The 23668-nt window shown below is 37.2% G+C and overlaps 2 protein-coding genes and 1 pseudogene across 2 annotated transcripts; all 3 read right to left on the bottom strand.

Moving 5' to 3' along the window:
* Window positions 1–1789: 1789 nt before the first annotated feature.
* On the bottom strand, window positions 1790–3160 carry LOC110931798 (probable indole-3-pyruvate monooxygenase YUCCA10). The gene is made up of 4 exons (XM_022175176.1): window positions 2546–3160; window positions 2202–2435; window positions 1992–2114; window positions 1790–1900 (listed from the first exon to the last, which is right to left on the bottom strand). Exons 1-4 carry the CDS (start codon window positions 3158–3160, stop codon window positions 1790–1792), a joined length of 1083 nt encoding a protein of 360 aa, XP_022030868.1.
* A 3236-nt stretch (window positions 3161–6396) lies between these two features.
* On the bottom strand, window positions 6397–7830 carry LOC110931793 (probable indole-3-pyruvate monooxygenase YUCCA10). The gene is made up of 4 exons (XM_022175172.1): window positions 7215–7830; window positions 6872–7104; window positions 6662–6784; window positions 6397–6570 (listed from the first exon to the last, which is right to left on the bottom strand). The coding sequence occupies exons 1-4, from the start codon at window positions 7828–7830 to the stop codon at window positions 6397–6399; spliced, it is 1146 nt and encodes a 381-aa protein (XP_022030864.1).
* Window positions 7831–20926: 13096 nt separating this feature from the next.
* Window positions 20927–22359, bottom strand: LOC110931786 (annotated as a pseudogene).
* Window positions 22360–23668: the final 1309 nt, after the last annotated feature.

The raw sequence follows: 23668 nt of genomic DNA, 5'->3' as shown, positions 1-23668 counted from the left end.
TCACTCTCTTGGTTCGGGGTTTCTTTTTCTCTTGACCTTTTCTAAGGATTGAATTCCTTTTCTCTGGTGTAAGTGGGTTTTCATAATTTGCCTTACGGACAAATATTCCTTCCTCTAACTTGACGGAAGTTTTGGAGGAAGAGGTTCCCTGTTCTTTAGGTGTACTATCTAATTTGCGGTAGATAGCAGAAATCTTTTGTTTACCCATACTGTAATTTTAACAATTAATCAGTTAATAAGCATATATTCAGAGAATGACAAATAAAATTTTCCATAAACTTAAATTAATTAGAACAGTGAGCTTAATCAGTAAGCTTAAAACAGTGGCTCTGATACCACCTTTTCCTGTCACGGCCCCCGACCCGGTTTGACCCGTTTCAGGAGCCGCGGGACAGGAATCCCGTGGTATTTAATTTAGGCGACAGCGGAAGTCTTTTTAAAACAGGATCTTTCAATAATTCAAACTGCCCGTTTCATAACTTAGGGATAAATTCCCGAAATTTACAATAATGTGATTTCTCAGGAAAATCTTTATTTTCAAAACATGTTCATTTATTTATTTACATTGAGCCACTTTTCTAAGCTGGGAGTGCTCCACGGCACTTTTCTTTGCTCATACCATATCACCTGAAACATGTTTGAAAAAGGTTTTGTCAGCGGGGAAATACTGAGTGAATCATTCATTTTACTGAAAACGACACATTTGTTATAATCTACAGTATTAAGGGGAATTACAATGTTTCTGATATCAAACCAACTACCCACAGTATTTGTCACTCGACCATCCATTGGCTAGCCCATTTGTCCAATGGTGTCTGTGACTGTGGTCAGATCACCCCTTGGCCACCCGTTTGTCCAAGTGTGACGGGAAATAAGTAATGTATACAAAACCCCACATACCGGCTGTAACTTGGTGATTACATAGACTTAATCACTGTAACTATAACTTTGAAAATAACTTGGAGTTTTGTAAAACAGTTGACTCACAAATTGTGAGAAAAGAGTTTATAAAAGAGGAATGACTCACATTGCAGATTTACGAGCAGAGTATAAGCTTTACTGATTAGCCTTCTAACCTAATTTAAATAACAATGCACACACAAACGGGATTAGTAACTAATTCAGCAGTTATGTCAATTCACGAGATTAAACCATCACAACTATTATCAAGTGCGATACTTAACAATTCAATGGATTCACAACGAATGACAGAGCATAGTCCGAATTCGAACAGCACTCAAACATTCAAGTTGAAATCACAATGAATAACAAAGTACAAGCTCAATTTGAGCAGCACTCGGACAATCGTTGGATAGTTATAATCGATTGGACGTTGAATCGTAATAGCGATCGAGTTATTACCCTGATTGCGGCAGCACCTCGTGATCGTGTGTGTGTGTTTTAGACTGATTTCGAAATAACTCAACGTTCACAGAAGCTTTGTGCAACGTTTTAACACCTCTGTTCTAATGCCAATGTAGGCTATTTATAGCAAGTTTTGAGGTTCCCTTACGGACCGTAAGCCCGAACCTTTACGGTCCGTAAGCTAAGCAGTCTAATTATAGGCTGCCTAGGCTCGGGACTAGCCTTGGTGACTCAAGATTTCAGCCAATTAAAACAAAGCAACGTTTAAATTAAGATAATTACCAACTAGGGTTTGCCCCCCTCGAGTTTTAGGGGCCCTGATCCTGATTCCGATCATTCTGAAAATTTTAGGGCTAGTGCAGAATTACTTGGGTGTCTCAATTAGGGTTTTCTTATTGACTAATTATCGTCCTAAGTATTGATTTTAGTGGCAGTTGTTACAAAATCCAACACAATAAAGACCATTTTCTCCTTTCCAATGGTTAGGGCTTTTGTGTTTTGGCATTCCTTTTTCATTGAACAGACCTCCATCTTCCTAGATTAGACAAACAAAAAAAGAACATTAAGATTAACGAAAAAAACACAAAACGTTAAGCTACGACATAAAATGTAGTAACTTCAATTACCTTAAGCCATTTCCGTACGGTGCTTTTAAAACCAGTAGCAAAGACAATGGCATCAAATTGCCTCTCTTGACCATTTGTAAATTTGATAATATCACCTTGTATATCTTTAATAGACGTCATAACCTTAAGCACACAAAGAAGATTATGCAATTAGTATTTGTTGTTTAGAAGGCATTTGATTTGATATGAAAACATTATCACAATGTTTACCTTAATGTCTCCTGTTTTAATCTTTGAAATTGTTCCAACATCAATGACAGGTGATCTCCCTGTTTCTTTTTTAAGCAAGAATGGTCCTTTAAGTGGCCTTTGTATTCCAAATCTCCCAAGATCTCCATACAACAACTTACTTAACACTAAAACCATCTTATCCACAATTGTGCACCGAATATATTTTAAAAAATACATTCCAAGTTGCACTAACTCCTTGTTAAGCACATGTATCTGCCACAACAAAAAACAGAATATTAAAATATACCAAATACATTTTTCTAAATTTAATACACCACTTTTTCAAATTCAAACAACACGCGGGAGAACATTTAGTTTTTTACCGGGCTACGAACAACAACTGATGTTTGAGCACCCCAATTGCACAAATCATATGCAATTTCCATCCCAGAATTTCCGGCACCAACAACAAGCACTTCCTTGTCTCCAAATGTCTTTCCATTTTCATACTCACTTGAGTGGATGACTAACCCTTTGAACGTATCCAAGCCATAAACATTCGGAATAAAGCCTTCGCTATTTTCACCGGTTGCCACCACAAGAAACTCACTTGCATACTCCTCGACCAAACCCGAAACATTATTTTGGGCGGTAACCACCCATTTTTGTGCACTCTTGTCATACCATGCACTCTCGACACTACGTTGGTACAATGGGTCTACAATAAAATGATAAACATAGTTTTTCAAGTATTGCACAAACATATTTTTTGGTACAAATGTGGGTGCAGACAAAGGAAATGGCATATGAGGAAGTTGACAAAAGTTTTTGGCTAAGTGAAGCTTTAAACGATCATAAGCCTTCTTTTGCCATAAAGATACATAACAATCTTCCCTTTCAAGAACAATATTTGGGATTGAAAGAAGATTGAGACATGCTGATGTTGCAATGCCAGTAGGTCCTGCTCCAACTATCATAACAATGGTTTCTTGCTTCATTTTCTCAAGCTCTTTGATTGGTTTTTAGTAGTGAGTATTGTATGTGTCTGGATGCATTATGCAATGTGTATACCCTTTATATAGGAATAGAAATTTAGATGAAGAGCGTAAAATATATTTTCTTAAAATCATTTTTGGTTATTCAAATGTCTTCCCGCGTAAATTTAAAAAATATCTGTTATTATTCAATGAATTGTTCCATCTTTAATGGAAACAAAATTTGAAAATTTATGTTTCAATGCTTTATTTAACCATTTTATGCATGTATCTTGCATAAATTACTACATCATGTTCACACTAGACTTATGATCATTTAGCAAATTGTTCCCTTTTTGTTAGAAACTTCATTTGACTTGAATCTTAGTGTTCATAAGGTGCTAATTAATGCATGTGTGTATCTTACACAAATTGTTAAATCTTGTAATTACATTTTTTTTCTTTATATCAAAGACAAACATTAAACACTTAAACATAGGAATTTTAATCACTAGCATTAATCGTTATTAAAAGTAAAGTTTATTATGTTAAAATTAGAATTACTAAATTATACATTGTATTCGAATGGTGCGTTTTATAAAGAAAATTTTCAAATAGGAAATTATCTTGAAGAGGATATGATATATGTGAAGTAAAAAATTTATTAAGTGAGTTTTGCGTGTATAAAGCGTATGAACTATCCACGATGCGACTCATGTATTTTAAGAAATAATATATGTGTCGCTAAATTACAATTGCGTTTTAGATGCAACGTCAAAACAACTTGGATAGACCATTATATTCCTATAATTTATTCATGTCTCACACTACTTTGACAACTTTGACGCATTATTGTAACTAGGTTAGATGTACATATAATAACTTGCCTAGCGCAACAAGGCAACAACCGCAGCTGGGACCCTCTTAGGACATATCAAAGAACATTGGGAAAAAGGCGGATTTTTCGATCAATTGAGGCTGCTGCCGCTAGACAAAGTTGGTTGAACCTTCACATGTATGTTAGTATGTGTAAATTCACTAAATTGTATGTCGCTACCGGAGGGCTACTCCGTTTTCAGAGTGGGGTGGTCTCATTGGTCCACACCTCCTTTGTTCGTTTTCTTTTAACATAAAACAAAACCATTGATTGACCAAACATAACCAAGGGACATCTGATAAGAAACTGTAGGTGTTAGGTGGCGGTGATGATTTCAGTTGCGATGGGGACGTTTTGCCAGATAGCCACAGAGTGAGGTTGGGCATTGTAACATTGGTGGAAACATATTTGTGGCAGTCGGCGGGGGTGGCAACCGGTGAACGAAAGTTGTTATTGGTTGAGTAGTTCTAGATGTAATAACAGAGTACATAGAGTGTTTGGGAGGCTAGAAACGACAACGTAACGGTATTGCAGTGGTAGAATCCCCTTGGTCATGTGTTGTGTGGTTGTTGGCGACGACAAATAGTTGAAGAAACTGATATGGGTGAAATAGATAAAGTGTGTGTACGTGTTTTTGTGTGTGTGTGTGTGAAAGAGTAGACGGTGGAGGTGGTGCTGGTTAAGAAAAACCAGCAGCGGCTGGATGTGAGTAGGCAAAATGCTAAGGCTGAAATGTGGATTCCATCATTATATTATCAATTTAATATAGACATAGTAATGTTATTATATATAATTTCTATTGTTGTGACATGTTCATCCAAATGATAATATATTTTCAAAAATGTTACTATTAAATAATTCAAATCATATTTTTATTTTAATAACGTTTTTCTAAAGCTAACATAATATATATTAATACCGTTACTCATTTCATTTCATTTTTAATGAACTGAAGAGAGAGAGCAAAGCTTAATATATGGAAATTTGAGACGCGCAGTCGGCTCTGGGATTTTTATCTTTTTTATAGTTAAATAATAAAAAAAAGTAATAAACCGAACACGTTTTGACATCCCTTTAGGTATATATGCATAAACTTTTAGGCATGTTATAGCTTTTATTTTATGAGTTCTCTCTTTCGTTAGTAACTAATACAAATTGTGTAATATGCATATTAAATACAGAAAATGTACTTTCAAAATATAAACAAACCGGTAAAATAAAAGGGAACTCATATCGGTAGTATCAGTAGTACTACTGATATTTCTTTCTACAAGTTTCTATTGATGTAAAACACGTATTCCCATTATTTTGGGCATATAATGACTTCACTCATATTGGTAGTATCAATACTGATATTCCTTTCTACAAGTTTCTATTGATGTAAAACACGTATTCCCATTATTTTGGGCATATAATGACTTCATTTTCTGTGCTTTTCTTTGGGTTGATGTTGCTATACTAATTGTCTATGTCGAATTGATGTCGTAACAAAACAACCATTACCAAACGAAATTCCACCGCAACGCGCGACAGATTTTACTAGTGAAGTATAATACATATTATTAAAATTATAACCACATAAAGAATTAAATATGAAAATATATTAGTCACTCGGGCTCGGTTCAAATGAAAACCACCACGAGCTGTGAGAACCGTGAGAACTTTTTTCTTCCCACGCGAGTTGGGCCAATTTTTTTTTTTTTTTTTTTTTTTGCACAAACCTAGATGAAGATATTATAAACACATCTGTAAGAGAAAGTTAAACAATTGTTGAGTCTGTAGTTTTGACTAATGCAAGTTTTTTTTACGCGCTGGTGTAAATTTTGTATGAAGATAAATATTTTTTTATGCTAATGTAAATGTGGGTATGCGGCATTTTAATTTTTTTTTGCTAAAACAAGTGATTTTTTTATTACTTTTGAGAAAAAAAAATCGGAAAACCTTCTGTATGGCCTAGTTCTCACAGTTCTCACAACTCAAGGTGGTTCTTATTGCAACTTTAGAGATAAACTAAAGGTAAACAAGTACAATGTTGTAAATTGTTATTATAACCTAACATAAAACCAAACAATTGATAAACTAACGGAAACCGAGTACAACTTTGTAATTTGTCGACTCCGCGATAACGCGCGGTTAACCCAATGCTAGTATTGGTAATGTTTAACACTAAATATAATTGATCATTCGATCAGAGAAAAAAATCACAATAAATTTGAATGAATAGATCATATCCTTGACCGTGTATGTAAATATGGAAAAAAACTTAATATCAATAAATGTAATAAACAAAAAAAAGTATCTAATGATATTAATGTATGATTAAAAGGAAATAAGCATTTAGATCATAAAGCCACTAAAATGTCACATATTTTTTGATACAAGCTCATTTCCCATCAACAATACGGAAGATATCACTAGCAATATTCTTAGCATCATTTGAGATTCCAAATAATCCAGCACTAGCAAATCCAACACAATAAAGACCATTTTCTCCTTTCCAATGGTTAGGGCTTTTGTGTTTTGGCATTCCTTTTTCATTGAACAGACCTCCATCTTCCTAGATTAGACAAACAAAAAAAGAACATTAAGATTAACGAAAAAAACACAAAAGGTTAAGCTACGACATAAAATGTAGTAACTTCAATTACCTTAAGCCATTTCCGTACGGTGCTTTTAAAACCAGTAGCAAAGACAATGGCATCAAATTGCCTCTCTTGACCATTTGTAAATTTGATAATATCACCTTGTATATCTTTAATAGACGTCATAACCTTAAGCACACAAAGAAGATTATGCAATTAGTATTTGTTGTTTAGAAGTCATTTGATTTGATATGAAAACATTATCACAATGTTTACCTTAATGTCTCCTGTTTTAATCTTTGAAATTGTTCCAACATCAATGACAGGCGATATCCCTGTTTCTTTTTTAAGCAAGATTGGTCCTTTAAGTGGCCTTTGTATTCCAAATCTCCCAAGATCTCCATACAACAACTTACTTAACACTAAAACCATCTTATCCGCAATTGTGCACCTAATATATTTTAAAAAATACATTCCAAGTTGCACTAACTCCTTGTTAAGCACGTGTATCCGCCACAACAAAAAACAGAATGTTAAGATATACCAAATACATTTTTCTAAATTTAATACACCACTTTTTCAAATTCAAACAACATGCGGGAGAACATTTAGTTGTTTACCGGGCTACGAACAACAACTGATGTTTGAGCACCCCAATTGCACAAATCATATGCAATTTCCATCCCAAAATTTCCGGCACCAACAACAAGCACATCCTTGTCTCCAAATGTCTTTCCATTTTCATAGTCACTTGAGTGGATGACTAACCCTTTGAAGGTATCCAAGCCATAAACATTCGGAATAAAGCCTTCGCTATTTTCACCGGTTCCCACCACAAGAAACTCACTTACATACTCCTTGACCAAAGCCGAAACATTATTTTGGGCGGTAACCACCCATTTTTGTGCACTCTTGTCATACCATGCACTCTCGACACTACGTTGGTACAATGGGTCTACATTAAAATGATAAACATAGTTTTTCAAGTATTGCACAAACATATTTTTTGGTACAAATGTGGGTGCAGACAAAGGAAATGGCATATGAGGAAGTTGACAAAAGTTTTTGGCTAAGTGAAGCTTTAAACGATCATAAGCCTTCTTTTGCCATAAAGATGCATAACAATCTTCCATTTCAAGAACAATATTTGGGATTGAAAGTAGATTGAGACATGCTGATGTTGCAATGCCAGCAGGTCCTGCTCTAACTATCACAACAATGGTTTCTTGCTTCATTTTCTCAAGCTCTTTGATTGGTTTTTAGTAGTGAGTATTGTATGTGTTTGGATGCATTATGTAATGTGTATTCCCTTTATATAGGAATAGAAATTTAGATGAAGAGCGTAAAATATATTTTCTTAAAATCATTTTTGGTTATTCAAATGTCTTCCCGCGTAAATTTAAAAAATATCGGTTATTGTTCAACGAATTGTTCCATTTTTAATGGAAACAAAATTTGAAGATTTATGTTTCAATACTTTATTTAACCATTCTATGCATGTATCTTGCATAAATTACTACATCATGTTCACACTATTTGTGGCACCTGAGGAAAACCCACACTCAACACTCATCCTGATTTACTCATCCTAATCTATCACTTCACACTCTTGAGTTGCTTATCAAATTTCGGGACGAAATTTCTTTCAAGATGGTGATGATGTGACAACCCGAACTTTCAAGGTTAGTACGTTAGTCTCGTAATTCTAATTTCTCCTTATTCTTCGTTCATATCCTTGACTGTGTCAAACTCGTTATGCGTAAACGTAATTGTGTTTGATTGAGTGTGTAGTTAAATATACTCTAAGATTATAATTTTTTTATGTTTGGGCTGCACGTGTGTTTGGGCCGCGGGCATACTTGGGCCGCAGACACACACCCCCTTAAGTTGCAACCCACCCCGTTTCTATTATCACCTTACCTCTAAACCACCCGGCCCACATACATTTACCTTAAGTCTTGGCCCACGGTTATGTTTGGCTGCAATACATACCCTTTTATGGGTTTTGCATGGTTGTAAATTTAGGAATTAGGGTTACGTAAAGAATAAAAAGTCAACAAAACTCTATTGCACCCTATTCCTTTTCGATGATTAGCTCCCTTCGAAGTTATTGTCCCCTTGAAACTCTTATCTGATGCTTAGTGTCATACACCTTTGGGTATGTATAACCTTAATAATTTCAATCTTGTTGACTAATATTGATTGTTTGAAAGGTGTGTTATGCATATATGTACGGTTGCAACATGTAGTTTTTGATATAAAAGAAATTGTGTGCTATTGGGTGAATGCTTTGTAGCTAATGTGATCTAATAACTCAAATACTTTGGATTATTTGTTAGAATATGGATCAAGATAATTAATGGTTGAATTGATATAACTGTGCACATGTTAGGGTGTCCACGAGTTTCGGTGAATATTGATAGTAAGGATTAGTTTATTTTAATAATAGTTGATAGAATTGTGTTTTAAAAAAAAAGGTAACAACTAACGTGGCATAGTAATAAAGGTTATGATAGAATTGTGTTTTAATGTTAATGGCACGATCCAAGGTTACATGATGTCAAACAAAAATTAGGGTCCGACGGCTTTGCACGATTGTTAGCGGATAACTTTTAACCTTTGATCAAGAACTGGTTATGATTGAGGGTCATGGGAATTGGTTTGGTTAATGAATATTATGTGTTAACTGAATAAACGGCAACCATGATTCATGTATATTGGTATTGTAATTAAATGATAGATAATACTTTTAAGGTGTAAAGTCGGATGGATGTAATGCTGCTAAAAAAACTGTTATAAAAACTTAGGTTGGAATCGAGTGGACTTCAATGCCTGATCAGCGGAACTTTGAGTTGGGCCACATCCTTTCTGATCCATGTTGGGCCGCGCAGCAGGTTGCAACACCTAGCTGGGCCGGAAGCCAATTGGGCCGCACCTTAAGTTGCATATACATTGAACACAAATGTGAAATGGGCCGCATGCAAATAGGGTAGTTGCACACTCCTTTCAGGTCGCGCACACACTTAGGCCGGGTCAGTTAAATGGCTTCGTGTGGGACGGTTGGGTTGCACCTAGGCAATGGGCCACAGACTTAATATGAGACGCACACTGTATGGTCGGGAAGTTTGTTTAAGGGATTGATTACGAGTCGCACACTTTGTGTGTGGGCTGTAACATCGAGTCAGTCGCATACCCTCAATTCCATCGCACACTTCTAGTCATTGCACACCTACATTGGGCCACTAGTATCAGGCAGAATGTTGCAAGTTGGGCCGGGTAGAATAACAATTCATGTCAAGTCGCATATTTAAGTGAGTAAGGGTTGAACTATTACATGTTAGTGTATTATGGACTTGAATATGTGTCACCGTATGTGTCTTGTATGAGATCTGAGTACATGTTAAGTGATTACTTGATGAAAATGGGCTGTGTGTTAACTATTATGACGCGTGCAATATGAGTGCTTCTTGTACACAACATGAATGCGGAATATGTGATATTTGTGCATGTTAACTGATTGTCTTTGGTAACCACGGTAGGGTTTGGTTGACCAACTTGGAACGGGTAACATAAAGTAACATACCGAGCAGTCTAAGGTGAGTTCACTGCTCTTTTCCAAGCATGCATCCCGGGGAGGGATATCGGGTAACGTTCCGGGGAGGAACGTCAGGTTAATGGGATGTTTGTTATTACACTCATTGTCTATCACATAAGACCCCTTACATCTACCGATAGTTTTCGGGGAGGCAACGAGGTTATTAGTTGATAGCGCTATTAAGTTTGACTCCCTCACACCGTACCGGGGAGGACGGGCGTGAACTAATTTCCTTAAAGCATGACCAATGTTTTGATGGAAACATTGGGGTTAGGCAAATACATTTTGTAGCCATCTGCGGTAATCGAGTTAATAACAACATGAAATCAAATCGTTGAACTGTTTTGTACACATATCTGGTAACTAAACGCGTTAACAAAACTTTGAACTCACCAGCGCCGTCTGACACACTTGTCTGCATGCTTGCAAGTCTATAGGCTCATATCTTTTGGAACTTGCTGTCTGGGAGGCTGGAGTGGTCATGGGTCGAGATGCAGGGCATCGCAATTCAAGCTTAATGGCTCATGTACTCATGGTTTACAAAACACTTCACAAATGAGTTATGCTTCCGCTGTATTCAACGAATGATATGTAACGTTTGTAACATTTTACGTTAATAAATGAAAGTTTTATTTAATTATATTTATGAGTTCAATGTGATTGGTGGCTTGGATCCTGGTACGTCACACGCCTCGCGGGGTTTCCACATGTGGTATTTTGGGGGTGTGACAGTTTGGTATCAGAGCCACTGGTTATAGTGAACTTGGTTTTAAAACGTTTTTGTAAAACCAGACTATAACCGAACAGTTCTGAATACGTGAATACGACCATGACACTCAGCTCCAGATTGCAAGGTTCGTCTTTCTTATTTGTTGTATACGTTACATGACTAGTACACATTTGTTTATGATGTAGCATACGGACACACACTTGTCACTATAACATAATTCCATGAGTTGCTTGTTTACTTTATGATGCGTAGTTGGTGTGTCGTAGTCCATAGATTCTTGTGACTTTATCGTTTATCGTTTAGATAACCTCCATTTGGTATTGTGTTTGAGGAACCATTTGACACGAGTTAGGGGGAAACTGAGATTAGCATGCAAATCATAATATTATTGTGGGTGCACACATAATAATAATGTGGGGTGCATGCAAGTCCCAGTGAGCCTTAACAAGTGAAGAAGGGGTTATGTTCTGTTATTCGATCAATGTGAAATGTAACAAGTTTATAGGAGTCATAGCAGTGATTGTCTCCTACTCGAACGTGATCTTTTCACTCCTCTCTGAATCTTTTCGAATCTCGATGCTATCGAGTAATTACCTGAACAACCATCCGAATGCCTAGGAACTGTGTAGAATGTTAGGTACTTGTACGAACATCCCTGAGTTGGATGTTGCAATGTCAATGATTGGTCTATACCTTTCTCACTCAACTTCATTGGCCGGAACTCAATGTATTGATGTCATAGATCCCGAAGTGTGATCACTTCTGCAACACTCTAGAAACATACGGTGTATTACTCAGCCAACTTACTAGATCGATGGACAAGAGGATGAGTGTAGCGCTTTACCGACTACAGTATTTGGACGACCCTGATTACTAACAACGAACATCAACAATCTGACGCCAATAGAGTCTCTAACCCTAGTCAGCGACTTATGTGAGTCAACTCTTACGAGTTAATTGGGATATAAACGATGACCATGGACTATGGTATAAAGTGTGAAGCTGCCGGCACAATGAGTAGCGCCTAGGACGCGACACGAAAATGTGACAAGATGGGCCCTGTTGGTGAAAGATTGTAGGGCTCCGTTTTAAGCAACGACAGTATAGGCAACAGTCACGGCAACATCAAGGAACTCGTAATCGTAGCTTACAGTATGGAAAAGAAGGTGACCTCGACAAGGATTGACTGTGTTAAGTCAAAATGTCAACAACCAAGGGAACAAAGACGGTACTGGGAATTCTCGTAACAAAAACAACAACACTAGAAATGATGCTCATGGCAGGACATTTAGGATTGACGTAGGCGACACCAGGCATTATAGCAACATGGTAGCTTGTATGGGTAGCTAATTGCCTTGTCTCTATTCTGTTTAACCCTGATGCTTCTTGAAACCGAACCTGTTGTGGAAGCGGCTGATGGCAAGTCAATTGAAACTTCATATGTACGTTGGGATGCAAACTCGACTTTGTGGGACAAGTGTTCAACATCAACCTTCTTTCTACTACCCGCGATGGTTTTGATACAGTAGCTAGCATGGATTGGTTATCCAGATATCGCGCAAATATACCCTGTGAGGAGAAAGTCGTCGTTTGTCCTAAAGTATCAGAGTGGAGTAAAAGTTAGCATCATATCAGCGATGACGGCTCAGAAGTGTCTACAGAGGGATCACCCCGCTACGTTAACAACTGTTACTGATGTTAAGACTAAGGAAAGGAGGATCGAGGATCCACCAACCGATCAAGATACCTCTCGGTGTACTACCCAAAGAACTTTCAGGTTTACTTCCACAATTTTTAGGAAGAATCTCAGTTTTACCTCACGCCAGAGGCAGCCCGGATTACTCGTACTCCTTACTGTTTTGCACCAGGAGGGTTGCAAGAACAGTTTAATCGACAACAGGAACTGTTGAACGGGAGTTTTGGCGGACCTAGTTTTTCGCATTGGGGAGCCCCAGTTATATCCATGAAGGTAGGCCTTTTCGTATGTGTTCTGATTATCGAGAACTTAACAAGGTGGCAGTCAAGAACCATTTGCCTCGACCATGTATTGACAACCTATTGACTAGTGCGAGGGACAAGCTTCTATTCGAGGGTTGACTAACGAACGAGCTATCATCAGATGGAAGTCCAAGGGGAGAATATTCCTAAAATGGCATATCAAACGCAGTTCGGCCATTGCGACTTTGTATTCCATGACCTTTAGGTTAATCAACACACCAGCAGCTTTATGGATCACATGAATCGACAGTGTTTATTGAGGACATTTTGAATCATTTTCAGGAGAAAGGAACACCATGATCAGCACCTGTATTTTACCCTAGAGCTCCTAGGGGAGGAACAACCCCAAGCGAAGTCTTGTTACATGTGACTTCTGGGTTCGAGAAGTACATTTCTGGTCATGTAATCAATGAAGTGGAATACACGTAGATCTCGCTAAGATCCATTTTGTTAGAAACTGACCGACACCAAAGATTCTTCGAGGATACAGTAATATCTTAGTCTCGCTAGATACTACCTCAGATTCATCACAGGATTTTCGAAGATTGCACGGCTTTAACCTCTTTAGCACAGCGGGGTGCTGTGAGTTCATGGGAGACAAATCAGGAAGACGTCTCTTCAGCTTCTGAAGTTCAACTCTACAACGCACTAAGCACCGTTTATACCCGAGGGTACAGGTGATTTGGTGGTATGCCATGATGACCCGAATCAGAGTCTCAGTTACGCACCGATGCAACACGAGAGAGTAATGACTCACGTAATGGAGTTACGAAGAGGAACTACACGACACACAACCAGCGGTGGAAACCGTGGTCCTTGGATTTAAGTTGGAGGCATTACTTGGACGGTACCGAATGCACTGCTAAGACCGATCACAAAGGCCTACTGTGTACCTTGTTTCGGAGGAGCTAAACACGTAATAGCATCGCTGGATGGGACTTTTGAATGATTTCGACTGTGAAACTTGAATGTGCACGAGCTTTGCAGCTCCTTTCCGACTCAAACTTACCTGATCGGACTCGCTTTGTTCAAACTGGAGAATAGAAGGAAGAGAATTTTCAAGTTAAACCCATGCGGGGCATGGAGAAGCAACCTTTGGCAGGACGGACGATATTCGCTACCTCAAGGAACGAGTGTGGATCTCATTATACGGCAACTTTAGGAAACTTGTGTTGAGCAAAAGCACACCAGCTTCAATATTCTAGACGTCTGGGTTTTGAGGTGAGATATTAGAATCCATAAAGCTTGTACTGGTGATCGGGCATGAAGACCCACCTAGCAATGTATGTGCATGATGTTTAACTTGTGGGAAAGTCAAGGTGGAGTATCAGCAACCGGCGACACCCATATAGAAAATGAGAACAGACTGCCCTGGATGTTGGCACTAGTCTACTTACAACTCGAAACGGAAACAATATCACTTGGGTGATTGTTGATTGTCTCATGTAACCAGCACACTTTCTTGCCACCGAGGAAACTGACGAGTCTTCACAACTTATGAATAGTTCCCTGAGAGAGGTGGTTTTGAGGCACGAGGTGCCAACTCCTGTTACCACTTATTTTGATTTATACCTGATCTATGGCGGACAATGCGTAACATTCTTGCCTCACATCTAGACATGAGCATTACTTATCACCATAGGACAAACGGTCAGAGTAAACGAACTATCCTGACACTCGAAGACATGCTGCAAGCATGTGTGATTGGCTTAGGGAAAATTGGAAGGACACATGACTTTGGTTGAGTTCTACTGCAGCAGTTACCATTCTAGTATTTAGACAGCTCTGTTCGAGGCATTGCATGGACAATAATGTCGATCTCCTTGTTGAACAAAGGGGGATGGCAACCGTGACCGTCAGGAAAGCTGATAAGCTTAGGAAACACTGGGGGTTCGCAGCAGGCGAACGTGACATGATTGGAAGTCTCACCCTGGGAGGGTGCGGTGCGCTTGGGAAGCGTGGCAAGATAGTTACGTAAAGTTGAGCCATCCAAAAATCTTGGAAAGAATCTGGGTCATGACTTACAAACTCGAGTTACCTGATGAATTGGGTAATGTACACAATGCCATTTATGTCTCGAATATAAGGAAACGTTTATCCGATGAAACACATGTGATATCCTTACTAGTGCTTAAGGTTAACGACAAGTTGCAGTAATCAACGAATCTATGGAAATCATGAACCAGGAAGTTAAGGTTCGATAACCTAGTCAAATTCCGATCGTGAGAGTTTGTTGGAACTTAAGACGTGGACCGGAGTTCCCGTGTGAACGCAAAGATCAGAGGCAGCTCTGTTATCATCAGTTGTTCAAACGGTTGTATCAACTTCTGATATCATTGGCGAATTTCGGGACGAAATTCCCGTTCAAGTTGAGGATGATGTGGCACCCGAGGAAAACCCACACTCATCCTGATTTCCTCATCCTAATCTATCACTTCACTCTTCTGAGTTGCTTATCAAATTTCGGGACGAAATTTCTTTCAAGTTGGGGATGATGTGACAACCCGAACTTTCAAGGTAAGTACGTTAGTCTCGTAATTCTAATTTCTCCTTATTCTTCGTTCATATCCTTGACTGTGTCAAACTCGTTATGCGTAAACGTAATTGTGTTTGATTGAGTGTGTAGTTAAATGTACTCTAATATTATAATTTTTTTATGTTTGGGCTGCACGTGTGTTTGGGCCACAGGCATACTTAGGCCGCACACACACACCCCCTTAAGTTACAACCCACCCCCTTTCTATTATCACCTTACCTCTAAACCACCCGGCCCACATACATTTACCTTAAGTCTTGGCCCACGGTTATGTTTGGCTGCAATACATACCCTTTTATGGGTTTTACATGGTTGTAAATTTAGGAATTAGGGTTACGAAAAGAATAAAAAGTCAACAAAACCCTATTGCACCCTATTCCTTTTCGATGATCAGCTCCCTTCGAAGTTATTGTCCCCTTGAAACTCATCTCTGATGCTTAGTGTCATACACCTTCGGGTATGTATAACCTTAATAATTTCAATCTTGTTGACTAATATTGACTGTATGAAAGGTGTGTTATGCATATATGTACGGTTGCAACATGAAGTTTATGATATAAAAGAAATTATGTGCTATTGGGTGAATGCTTTGTATCTAATGTGATCTAATAACGCAAATACTTAGGATTATTTGTTAGAATATGGATCAAGATAATTAATGGTTGAATTGACATAACTGTGCACATGTTAGGGTGTCCACGAGTTTCGGTGAATATTGATAGTAAGGATTAGTTTATTTTAATAATAGTTGATAGAATTGTGTTTTAAAAAAAGGGTAACAACTAACATGGCATAGTAATAAAGGTTATGATAGAATTGTGTTTTAATGTTAATGGCACGATCCAAGGTTACATGATGTCAAACGAAAATTAGGGTCCGACGGCTTTGCATGATTGTTAGCGGATACGTTTTAACCTTTGATCAAGAACTAGTTATGATTGAGGGTCATGGGAATTGGTTTGGTTATAAAAACTTAGGTTGGAATCGAGTGGGCTTCAATGCCTGATCAGTGGACCTTTGAGTTGGGCCACATCCTTTCTGATCCGTGTTGGGCCGCGCAGTAGGTTGCAACACCTAGCTGGGCCGGAAGCCAATTGGGCCGCACCTTAAGTTGCATATACATTGAACACAAATGTGAAATGGGCCGCATGCAAATAGGGTAGTTGCACACTTCTTTCAGGTCGCGCACACACTTAGGCCGGGGCAGTTAAATGGGCTTCGTGTGGGACGGTTGTGTTGCACCTAGGCAATGGGCCACAGACTTAATATGAGACGCACACTGTATGGTCGGGAAGTTTGTTTAAGGGATTGATTACGAGTCGCACACTTTGTGTGTGGGCTGTAACATCGATTCAGTCGCACACCCTCAATTCCATCGCACACTTCTAGTCATTGCACACCTACATTGGGCCACTAGTATCGGGCAGAATGTTGCAAGTTGGGCCGGGTAGAATAACAATTCATGTCAAGTCGCATATTTAAGTGAGCAAGGGTTGAACTATTACATGTTAGTGTATTATGGACTTGAATATGTGTCACCGTATGTGTCTTGTATGAGATCTGAGTACATGTTAAGTGATTACTTGATGAAAATGGGCTGTGTGTTAACTATTATGACGCGTGCAATATGAGTGCTTCTTGTACACAACATGAATGCGGAATATGTGACTTTTGTGCATGTTAACTGATTGTCTTTGGTAACCACGGTAGGGTTTGGTTGACCAACTTGGAACGGGTAACATAAAGTAACATACCGAGCAGTCTAAGGTGAGCTCACTGCTCTTTTCCAAGCATGCATCCCGGGGAGGGATATCGGGTAACGTTCCGGGGAGGAACGTCAGGTTAATGGGATGTTTGTTATTACACTCATTTTCTATCACATAAGACCCCTTACATCTACCGATAGTTGCCGGGGAGGCAACGAGGTTATTAGTTGATAGCGCTATTAGGTTTGGCACCCTCACACCGTACAGGGGAGGACGGGCGTGAACTAATTTCCTTAAAGCATGACCACTGTTTTGATGGAGATATTGGGGTTGGGCAAATACATCTTGTAGCCATCTGCGGTAATCGAGTTAATAACAACATCAAATCAAATCGTTGAACTGTTTTGTACACATACCTGGTAACTAAACGCATTAACAAAACTTTGAACTCACCAGCGCCGTCTGACACACTTGTCTGCATGCTTGCAGGTCTATAGGCTCATATCTTTTGGAACTTGCTGTCTGGGAGGCTGGAGTGGTCATGGGTCGAGATGCATGGCATCGCAATTCAAGCTTAATGGCTCATGTACACATGGTTTACGAAACACTTAACAAATGAGTTATGCTTCCGCTATATTCAATGTGTATACCCTTTATATAGGAATAGAAATTTAGATGAAGAGTGTAAAATATATTTTCTTAAAATCATTTTTGGTTATTCAAATGTCTTCCCGCGTAAATTTAAAAAATATCGGTTATTGTTCAATGAATTGTTCCATCTTTAATGGAAACAAAATTTGAAAATTTATGTTTCAATACTTTATTTAACCATTCTATGCATGTATCTTGCATAAATTACTACATCATGTTCACACTAGACTTATGATCATTTAGCAAATTGTTCCCTTTTTGTTAGAAACTTCATCTGACTTGAATCTTAGTGTTCATAAGGTGCTAATTAATGCATGTATGTATCTTACAATCTTGTAATTACATTTGTTTCTTTATATCAAATACAAACATTAAACACTTAAACATAGGAATTTTAATCACTAGTATTAATCGTTATTAAAAGTAAAGTATATTATGTTAAAATTAGAATTACTAAATTGTACATTGTATTCGAATGGTGCGTTTTATAAAGAAAATTTTCAAATAGGAAATTATCTTGAAGAGGATATGATATATGTGAAGTAAAAAATTTATTAAGTGAGTTTTGCGTGTATAAAGCGTATGAACTATCCACGATGCGACACATGTATTTTAAGAAAATAATATATGTGTCGCTAAATTACAATTGGATTTTAGATGCAACGTCAAAACAACTTGGATAGACCATTATATTCCTATAATTTATTCATGTCTCACACTACTTTGACAACTTTTACGCATTATTGTAACTAGGTTAGATGTACATATAATAACTTGTCTAGCGCAACAAGGCAACAACCACAGCTGGGACTGTCTTAGGACAGATCAAAGAACATTGGGAAAAAGGCGGGTTTTTCGATCAATTGAGGCTGCTGCCACTGGACAAAGTTGATCGAACCTTCACATGTATGTTAGTATGTGTAAATTCACTAAATTGTATGTCGCTACCAGAGGGTTACTCCGTTTTCAGAGTGGGGTGGTCTCATTGGTCCACGCCTCCTTTTTTGTTTTCTTTTTAACATAAAACAAAACCATTGATTGACCAAACACAACCAAGGGACATCTGATAAGAAACTGTAGGTGTTAGGTGGCGGTGATGATTTCAGTTGCGGTGGGGACGTTTTGCCAGATAGAGACAGAGAGAGGTTGGGCATTGTAACATTGGTGGAAACATAATTGTGGTAGTCGGCGGGGGTGGCAACCGGTGAACGAAAGTTGTTATTGGTTGAGTAGTTCTTAGATGTAATAACAGAGTACATAGAGTGTTTGGGAGGCCAGAAACGACAACGTAACGGTATTGCAGTGGTAGAATCCCCTTGGTCATGTGTTGTGTGGTTGTTGGCGACGACAAAGAGTTGAAGAAACTGATATGGGTGAAATAGAGAAAGTGCGTGTACGTGTTTGTGTGTGTGTGTGTGTGAAAGAGTAGACGGTTGTGGTGGTGCTGGTTAAGAAAAACCAGCGGCTGGATGTGAGTAGGCAAAATGCTAAGGCTGAAATGTGGATTCCATCATTATATTATCAATTTAATATAGACATAGCAATGTTATTATATATAATTTCTATTGTTATGACATGTTCATCCAAATGATAATATATTTTCTAAAATGTTACTATAAAATAATGCAAATCATTTTTTTTTATTTTACTAACGTTTTTCTAAAGCTAACATAATATATATTATTACCATTACTCATTTCATTTTTAATGAACCGAAGAGAGAGAGCAAAGCTTAATATATGGAAATTTGAGACGCGAAGTCGGCTCCTGGGTTTTCGTTTTTTTTATAGTTAAATAATAAAAAAAGTAATAAACCGAACACGTTTTGACATCCCTTTAGGTATATATAGATAAACTTTTAGGCATGTTATAGCTTTTATTTTATGAGTTCTCTCTTTCGTTAGTAACTAATACAAATTGTGTAATATGCATATTAAATATAGAAAATGTACTTTCAAAATATAAAGAAACCGGTAAAAGAAAAGGGAACTCATATCGATAGTATCAGTACTGATATTTCTTTCTACAAGTTTCTATTGATGTAAAACACGTATTCCCATTATTTTGGGCATATAATTACTTCACTCATATTGGTAGTATCAATACTGATATTCCTTTCTACAAGTTTCTATTGATGTAAAACACGTATTCCCATTATTTTGGGCATATAATGACTTCATTTTCTGTGTTTTTCTTTGGGTTGATGTTGCTATACTAATTGTCTATGTCGTATTGATGTCGTAACAAAACAACCATTACCAAACGAAATTCCACCGCAACGCGCGACAGATTTTACTAGTGAAGTATAATACATATTATTAAAATTATAACCACATATAGAATTAAATATGAAAATATGTTAGTCACTGGGGCTCGGTTCAAATGAAAACCACCACGAGTTGTGAGAACCGTGAGAACTTTTTCTTCCCACGCGAGTTGGGCCAATTTTTTTTTTTTTTTTTTGCACAAACCTAGATGAAGATATTATAAACACATCTGTAAGAGAAAGTAAAAAAATTGTGGAGTCTGTAGTTTTGACTAATGCAAGTTTTTTTACGCGCTGATGTAAATTTTTATGAAGATAAATATTTTTTATGCTAATATAAATGTGGGTATGCGGCATTTTTAAAATTTCTTTTCCCGAAACAAGTGATTATTTTAATACTTTTGAGAAAAAAATTCGGAAAAATTCTCACAGTTCTCACAACTCAAGGTGGTTCTCATTGCAACTTTAGAGATAAACTAAAGGTAAACAAGTACAATGTTGTAAATTGTTATTATAACCTAACATAAAACCAAACAATTGATAAACTAACGGAAACCGAGTACAACTTTGTAATTTGTCGACTCCGCCATAAAGCACGGTTAGCCCAATGCTAGTATTGGTAATGTTTAACACTAAATATAATTGATCATTGGATCAGATAAAAAAATCATAATAAATTTGAATGAATAGATCATATCCTTGACCGTGTATGTAAATATGGAAAAAAACTTAATATCAATAAATGTAATAAATACAAAAAAGTATCTAATGATATCAATGCATGATTAAAAGGAAATAAGCATTTAGATCATAAAGCCACTAAACTATCACATATTTTTTGATACAAGCTCATTTCCCATCAACAATACGGAAGATATCATTAGCAATATTCTTAGCATCATTTGAGATTCCAAATAATCCAGCACTAGCAAATCCAACACAATAAAGACCATTTTCTCCTTTCCAATGGTTAGGGCTTTTGTGTTTTGGCATTCCTTTTTCATTGAACAGACCTCCATCTTCCTAGATTAGACAAACAAAAAAAGAACATTAAGATTAACGAAAAAACACAAAAGGTTAAGCTACGACATAAAATGTAGTAACTTCAATTACCTTAAGCCATTTCCGTACGGTGCTTTTAAAACCAGTAGCAAAGACAATGGCATCAAATTGCCTCCCTTGACCATTTGTAAATTTGATAATATAACCTTGTATATCTTTAATAGACGTCATAACCTTAAGCACACAAAGAAGATTATGCAATTAGTATTTGTTGTGTAGAAGTCATTTGATTTGATATGAAAACATTATCACAATGTTTACCTTAATGTCTCCTGTTTTAATCTTTGAAATTGTTCCAACATCAATGACAGGTGATCTCCCTGTTTCTTTTTTAAGCAAGAATGGTCCTTTAAGTGGCCTTTGTATTCCGAATCTCCTAAGATCTCCATACAACAACTTACTTAACACTAAAACCATCTTATCCACAATTGTTCACCGAATATATTTTAAAAAATACATTCCAAGTTGCACTAACTCCTTGTTAAGCACATGTATCTGCCACAACAAAAAACAGAATGTTAAAATATAGCAAATACATTTTTCTAAATTTAATACACCACTTTTTCAAATTCAAACAACACGCGGGAGAACATTTAGTTGTTTACCGGGCTACGAACAACAACTGATGTTTGAGCACCCCAATTGCACAAATCATATGCAATTTCCATCCCAGAATTTCCGGCACCAACAACAAGCACATCCTTGTCTCCAAATGTCTTTCCATTTTCATACTCACTTGAGTGGATGACTAACCCTTTGAAGGTATCCAAGCCATAAACATTCGGAATAAAGCCTTCGCTATTTTCACCGGTTGCCACCACAAGAAACTCACTTACATACTCCTCGACCAAACCCGAAACATTATTTTGGGCGGTAACCACCCATTTTTGTGCACTCTTGTCATACCATGCACTCTCGACACTACGTTGGTACAATGGGTCTACATTAAAATGATAAACATAGTTTTTCAAGTATTGCACAAACATATTTTTTGGTACAAATGTGGGTGCAGACAAAGGAAATGGCATATGAGGAAGTTGACAAAAGTTTTTGGCTAAGTGAAGCTTTAAACGATCATAAGCCTTCTTTTGCCATAAAGATGCATAACAATCTTCCCTTTCAAGAACAATATTTGGGATTGAAAGAAGATTGAGACATGCTGATGTTGCAATGCCAGCAGGTCCTGCTCCAACTATCATAACAATGGTTTCTTGCTTCATTTTCTCAAGCTCTTTGATTGGTTTTTAGTAGTGAGTATTGTATGTGTTTGGATGCATTATGCAATGTGTATACCCTTTATATAGGAATAGAAATTTAGATGAAGAGTGTAAAATATATTTTCTTAAAATCATTTTTGGTTATTCAAATGTCTTCCCGCGTAAATTTAAAAAATATCGGTTATTGTTCAATGAATTGTTCCATCTTTAATGGAAACAAAACTTGAAAATTTATGTTTCAATACTTTATTTAACCATTCAATGCATGTATCTTGCATAAATTACTACATCATGTTCACACTAGACTTATGATCATTTAGCAAATTGTTCCCTTTTTGTTAGAAACTTCATCTGACTTGAATCTTAGTGTTCATAAGGTGCTAATTAATGCATGTATGTATCTTACACAAATTGTTAAATCTTGTAATTACATTTTTTTCTTTATATCAAAGACAAACATTAAACACTTAAACATAGGAATTTTAATCACTAGTATTAATCGTTATTAAAGTAAAGTATATTATGTTAAAATTAGAATTACTAAATTATACATTGTATTCGAATGGTGGGTTTTATAAAGAAAATTTTCAAATAGGAAATTATCTTGAAGAGGATATGATATATGTGAAGTAAAAAATTTATTAAGTGAGTTTTGCGTGTATAAAGCGTATGAACTATCCACGATGCGACTCATGTATTTTAAGAAAATAATATATGTGTCGCTAAATTACAATTGGATTTTAGATGCAACGTCAAAACAACTTGGATAGACCATTATATTCCTATAATTTATTCATGTCTCACACTACTTTGACAACTTTTACGCATTATTGTAACTAGGTTAGATGTACATATAATAACTTGCCTAGCGCAACAAGGCAACAACCACAGCTGGGACTGTCTTAGGACAGATCAAAGAGCATTGGGAAAAAGGCGGGTTTTTCGATCAATTGAGGCTGTTGCCACTGGACAAAGTTGATCGAACCTTCACATGTATGTTAGTATGTGTAAATTCACTAAATTGTATGTCGCTACCAGAGGGTTACTCCGTTTTCAGAGTGGGGTGGTCTCATTGGTCCACGCCTCCTTTCTTGTTTTCTTTTTAACATAAAACAAAACCATTGATTGACCAAACACAACCAAGGGACATCTGATAAGAAACTGTAGGTGTTAGGTGGCGGTGATGATTTCAGTTGCGGTGGGGACGTTTTGCCAGATAGAGACAGAGAGAGGTTGGGCATTGTAACATTGGTGGAAACATAATTGTGGCAGTCGGCGGGGGTGGCAACCGGTGAACGAAAGTTGTTATTGG

This window comes from Helianthus annuus, chromosome 1 (genome assembly GCF_002127325.2).
Source record: "Helianthus annuus cultivar XRQ/B chromosome 1, HanXRQr2.0-SUNRISE, whole genome shotgun sequence".
In the NCBI taxonomy this organism is placed as follows: Eukaryota; Viridiplantae; Streptophyta; class Magnoliopsida; order Asterales; family Asteraceae; genus Helianthus; species Helianthus annuus.
The sequence above is the reverse complement of the archived record's forward strand: the minus strand, read 5'-3'. Positions and strand labels throughout refer to the sequence as shown.

Coding starts and splice junctions, on each gene's coding strand:
- LOC110931798 (XM_022175176.1), bottom strand. CDS start 3,160: ATGAAGCAAGAAACCATTGTTATGATAGTTGGAGCAGGACCTACTGGC. Junction 2,436..2,545: donor CAGTTGTTGTTCGTAGCCCG/GTAAAAAACTAA, acceptor TTGTTGTGGCAG/ATACATGTGCTTAACAAGGA. Junction 1,901..1,991: donor CCGTACGGAAATGGCTTAAG/GTAATTGAAGTT, acceptor TGTCTAATCTAG/GAAGATGGAGGTCTGTTCAA.
- LOC110931793 (XM_022175172.1), bottom strand. CDS start 7,830: ATGAAGCAAGAAACCATTGTTGTGATAGTTAGAGCAGGACCTGCTGGC. Junction 7,105..7,214: donor AGTTGTTGTTCGTAGCCCGG/TAAACAACTAAA, acceptor TGTTGTGGCGGA/TACACGTGCTTAACAAGGAG. Junction 6,571..6,661: donor CCGTACGGAAATGGCTTAAG/GTAATTGAAGTT, acceptor TGTCTAATCTAG/GAAGATGGAGGTCTGTTCAA.